Source organism: Cynoglossus semilaevis, chromosome 1 (assembly GCF_000523025.1).
Source record: "Cynoglossus semilaevis isolate Cse_v1.0 chromosome 1, Cse_v1.0, whole genome shotgun sequence".
In the NCBI taxonomy this organism is placed as follows: Eukaryota; Metazoa; Chordata; class Actinopteri; order Pleuronectiformes; family Cynoglossidae; genus Cynoglossus; species Cynoglossus semilaevis.
Genome location: NC_024307.1, coordinates 792,806 through 794,938, shown reverse-complemented (window position 1 = coordinate 794,938; position 2,133 = coordinate 792,806). Strand labels below are relative to the sequence as shown.

Sequence of the window (2,133 nt, the reverse complement as noted above, 5' to 3'; positions counted from 1 at the left end):
AAAAAAAAAACATGGCGAAATCCACAACAAGAGCGTTTGGAATAAAACGTCCTCAAATAAGGATTTTTTAAAATATATATATATATATATATTTACAGCAGAGTTTGAAGAAAAGAAATGCGATTTAAAAAAAATAAATAAACTCGACGTCAGAGTTTTTGCGCATATGAAAGTTTGGAGGTTAAAAAAACAAAATCGCGTCCGCGTTCACGTCCACGAGCCCCCGGTCAGTGAAGGTCCAGAGTCAGCCTTACCCATTTGTGTCTGTTTTCAGATGATGGTGTTAAATAAAAAAAAACAAAAACAAAAATTAAAAAAAAAATCTCGGCTTCTTCAAATGGCTGAACTTGTCCGAGCGAAAGAAGAAGAAGAAGAAGAAAAGAGGGGACGGAGAGGGGGGACGGAGAGGGGGGAGTCTGAAGCTGCAGAGGACCGAGCCCCAGAAGAGACAGGACCTCCTAAAATCTCCGGCTCCGACTGCAGCGCGTCCCCGTGGTTGTGTGACAGCACCGCGGCACCAGAGCGCTCTTCATCCGATCAAAGCCAATTGAAGTTGTCCGCGAGAGTCCGGACTTCACCGGGATTCATTTGACGCGTCCTCCACGTCAATCTCCAGCAGTTATACGCCGAGCCAGTGCTGCCTTCTCATTGGTGGCTGCCCGCCTGGAGGCGCTGTCAGCCAATACGAAGCCCATCCGGTCGGAGCCGCGCAGCCTCCTTGAATTTTTTTTTTTTTTTTTTTTTTTTGCTGCATAAAGGGAAGTGGCAGAAAAGGAAACGTTTCCTTGTAATAACGAGCGGCCCTCCCGGTGATGAGGCGCGCGGACGTGCACGCGCATCTGTCAGTGCGGAGTCAACCGTTCATGACACATATAAAAATATATGTTTTATGTCAATATGTGTCTGGTGGTGTGTATTTAAACCCCACACTTTTACCCCAAGGTGCAGTTATCCAAGTCACCGAACGTCACACCGTGTTATCTGGTGCAAGGGGTTTCAAACTCCCGGCTCGGGGACCACTTCTGGCCCGTGAACCTTCCACATCTGGCCCGCAAATGCAACAAGTATTTAAGTTGTTGGGCTAGTAGAGTTTAGGAAACTATGTTTTACGCTGTTTCACGTCGTAACTTTTTTTTTAGACGTAGCGCTGACGTAGCGGAAAATCTAAGGAGAAAAACTTTGATTTATTCATTTATTTTCATGGTAATTAAAATGTAACCACGAGTTCATGACTCTCTCAGTCAGTGCAGTTGTTACAGTATTTGTAATTAAACTGTGGCCCTCAGATCTTTTGAGCTAATGTTGGTGGATCTAAAGGTGGTCTTAATTAAGGTGGTATTTCCTAAACGTGCGTAAAGGAACAAGAGTGAAATTTCTTCTTCTTTTTCTTTCATTTTTTTTTCAAAAAACAATTTAAAAACTCGGCAATGAGTCAATCAATCCATAGGTACGTCATCACAACAATTAAACACTTCCGGTTTTGTACCAACAACACCTTCAGTGATCGTGTATTTATTTTATACCTGAAACACTTTTGATTTTACTCCTGCTGTGTTTCAGAGCAGGTTACCACGCAGTGTGACGTAGTGACGTCGCTCCACAAAGGTCAATGTCAGATTTAAATGACTTTGGATTCATTAATATTTTATACTGATTTTTATTTATTTATTTTTTAATTCTCTCCCACGGTCCTGCAGGTTTGCGTGACGGCCTTGTGTAATCGAACCCTCCGCTGATTGGAGCCGTGACAGAATATATTTCGGAAATCCACTGTTTCCACAGACTCGTGTTCTCACAGCGGGTTCTCGGTTTCCTGTGAGTTTTTTTTTTTTTTTTTTTTTTTAATTTTTTTTGGACCATCTTTTTTATACGCTCGCAAAATGTCACTTGTAAAAACGTAACGGTCGACCCAGCGGTAACAGGGTGCAGCGTCCTCACCCTCCTCACCCTCCTCACCCTCCTCACACCGACCCATCCCGCCCCTCACTCCTCCAACACTGTGCCCACCAGCCTCTCCAGTGTCAGTGGTGGAGGAGCGCGCGTGAAGGAGTCCGTTCCTGTCCGTCATTGTCTGTCCTCTAGATTCGCGGCGGTTCTTGTTCGAGTTCTCCAGGAATCAGAACTGTTGGAGGT

The 2,133-nt window shown here is 44.3% G+C and overlaps 1 protein-coding gene across 5 annotated transcripts in view; it reads right to left on the bottom strand.

The window, feature by feature from the left end:
- Window positions 1-2,133, bottom strand: part of pax1a (paired box 1a) — a 9,462-nt gene that overhangs the window by 5,857 nt on the left and 1,472 nt on the right. The window contains exon 1 of one of the 5 annotated variants that reach the window (XM_008329196.2): window positions 255-275. The exons of the other annotated variants lie outside the window; for them this stretch is intronic. Within the exon in view, the coding sequence (XP_008327418.1) occupies window positions 255-258 (4 nt within the window). The 5' untranslated portion in view covers window positions 259-275. Of the gene's footprint in view, window positions 1-254; window positions 276-2,133 lie in introns of those variants that run through there. 5 annotated transcript variants of the gene reach the window in all.